The 2,688-nt window shown below is 54.5% G+C and overlaps 1 protein-coding gene across 1 annotated transcript; it reads right to left on the bottom strand.

Moving 5' to 3' along the window:
* Positions 1–670: 670 nt before the first annotated feature.
* On the bottom strand, positions 671–1,465 carry LOC136118559 (uncharacterized). Its single transcript, XM_065871789.1, is given in 3 exon segments — positions 671–1,310; positions 1,312–1,426; positions 1,429–1,465. Coding segments are annotated over 3 exon segments (792 nt in total).
* Positions 1,466–2,688: the final 1,223 nt, after the last annotated feature.

Raw genomic sequence — 2,688 nt, 5'->3', positions numbered from 1 at the left:
ACAACATTTGTGAGCTAGAAGGAGAAGCCTTAGAGACCATTTGAGACCTAAGCTTATGCAAGGTTCTCAAGGTTGCATCCTTTGGAAGAGGCCGTGACCCCGCCTCCTTCCTCCCCTCCTCTCCCATAGTGCACACAGCTCCCAGTTTCTTGGTGTCAGTTTTCAGCAGCTGGAAAAGAGAGATAATAGCCACCATGCAGAGTTGCCAGCTTTAGTAATTCTAGTTCCTGGAATCAAGGACAGGAAGCCTTTTAGTTATTTGCGCACCCTAACTTTGCTAGCTTCTAGTGAATAAATCATTTAACTGCCAGCTAATTACAGTATTGGAAAGTTTACATCATTCATCTTTTTATGGAACCTCTTGACGGACGATTCTGGAGATTAAAACTCTTGACAATTTCCATGATCTAAAAAAGGGAAGCTGACCTAGAGAAATACGGGACAAAAGATCAGCATTTCAGAAGTCTCAAGCAGCAATGGGATCTTACACAGTAGCCTATTTAAAGTGGTGCTGATTTGAACACTTAGATTAAGTTCCTGGAAAAAGACAGAAATGTGACTTTTGTCAGAAGCAGTGCCATTTTATTGAATGAATGATAATTTTGCACTTTCTAAGTACCATGCACTTGCTTCCAGGAAACAACCCTATGAGGCAGGTACTATTGTTATGTCACTTTACAGATGAAGAAACCGAAGAAAGTGAGGCATAGGGAAAAAGTGTCCAAGGTCCTGACAGCTGGTCAGTAGTTGAGCCAGGAACGAAACACGTCCATCCCTCGACCTGCCAGTTGACACCGGCTGAAGCCGGTCGTTTTCGCGCAATGCCTCGAAGCCCCGCTCCAGGTCCTGGCTCTCCAGTGCCGCCCGGGCCCTCCCTCCCTCGCTCCCTCCCTCCCTCGCTCCCTCCCTCCCTCTGGGTTCCAGGCGCCGCTTCTGGCCGCGCATCCGGGGGAACGGCGCCCGCACCCGGCAGCCCGGGCAGCGCGCCCCCGCGGCCGGCGGGAACGCGGGAGCTGCGCGCACGTGCCGCCGGGAAGAGGCCGACCGGGCCGCCCCAAGATGGCGGCGGCCGCGGCCGCAGCGGCGTCGGTTGGCAGCGGCCCGTGAGGCGGGCGGGGCCGGTGGCGCGGAGGCGGGGTCCCGGGCGAGCCGCCCTGGGAGGCGGGGGCCGTTTCCATAGCGGCGGCAGGAGGTGTCGCGCCGGGCAACTTCCTGGTTCCAGGGCTCGGCTTCGCCGGGATCCTCTTGGAAGGGAAACAATGGGGCGGAGGGCACTGCGGTAGCCGCCGCCGCGCCGGGACCTCCTGGGCCCCCGGGACTCCCCACGCTGCCTCCGCCGACGGGACCGTCCGGAGGTAAGTTCATTTTCTCCTTTCCCCCCGCCAGAGGCCGGCGGCGGTGGGGCTCGGCGCGTTTCCTCCAGGCAGGGACTCGGAGTTGGCCCCGGGGAGCCGGACGCCGCCATTCCCGGCCCCGGGGGAGGTGGACGGAGCAGCGCTCCCCGTCCCCGCCCTCCAGGGGGACTGGCTCCGGAAACGAGCGCGGCCTGGAACCCCCTGGAACCTGGACGGCAGGGTGCTGCGGGTGTGATTGGCAGGTTGGCGGGCGCGGGGTAGGGGGCGCAGGGGGGCGTGCGGGGAGGGTTTGGCGGGGCCGGCGCCCGAGGGGACCTGCCGACCGGTGAAGGGGGTCTCTGGAAGGGTCGGGGGTTGGCCAGGTCCGCGGGGAGGGGAGACCCACAGCCTCTCCCTCCCCCCGAGCAAGTTTCGGTCCCCGGGAGACGTGTCTCCCTTGCAAGTTTCAGTTGCGTCCTCCAGAGTCCAAGTGGGCAGGACTGAGGCAAACTTCGGTCTTTTAAATTATTGCCTTCCTGCCGTGGGACTTCGTTTCGACTAGGCAAGGGGAGGATGGGGTGAATGAGGGCTTTGGAGAAGCTGGAAATCTCTGCGCCTTTGCAGAGTTTGCAAAATAGTTTGGAGCTCACAGCCGGGTGTTGGTGCGGCAGTTGTGATGCGGCAGAATGGTTACTCGCAGGTATTTTAATGCCAAGAAATGTGAAGAGTCTATGAATCCACGGGTGGACATTTCTAGAAATTGAAGATTAAAGTCTGCCCGCCCCCCCCCCCTTCATTTTAATCCACGGATGCTTTTTAGTCAGTAGATTTCAACCTGAGTTAAATGAGTCCCTTACGGGACTGGGAAGGAGTTTTGAATTGGGGCAATACCCAGTCATTGGAAATAAGGAGACACATAGAGAAAAAGTGGGGACATGGTCTTAAATATTTTGTTTGCTGGAAGAAAGTGATTTCAAGCCTGTATTAATTCATTTATAAATAGAAGTAAGTCTTTGGGATAGATATTTAATGTTTCGTAGCACAGAGAAGTTGGACAAAACTTTAGATATCACCCTGGCCAACTCCCTCACATGTTGAATCTATGAGAAGTTCTGTTACAGGGAAGTCAGGGTACTTTTTTCTTCTGTGCAGTCATCTTAACAAGAATCAAATTAGCCAGCATCAAATGGACAGTGGTTTATTTCTCATTCTGTCAGACCCGAAAATTAAGAAAAACGTTTCTGAGCTTGCTGTTTTTTTTATAGTAAAGTCTGTAGACATAGTCTAGTTTATTACTTAAAGTGGATGTTGTTGACCTATGTTATATTCCACATAGGTAACTGAAATATGTCAA

Source organism: Phocoena phocoena, chromosome 2 (genome assembly GCF_963924675.1).
Source record: "Phocoena phocoena chromosome 2, mPhoPho1.1, whole genome shotgun sequence".
In the NCBI taxonomy this organism is placed as follows: Eukaryota; Metazoa; Chordata; class Mammalia; order Artiodactyla; family Phocoenidae; genus Phocoena; species Phocoena phocoena.
Note: the sequence above shows the minus strand (reverse complement) of the source record. Positions and strands in the feature narration are given on the sequence as shown.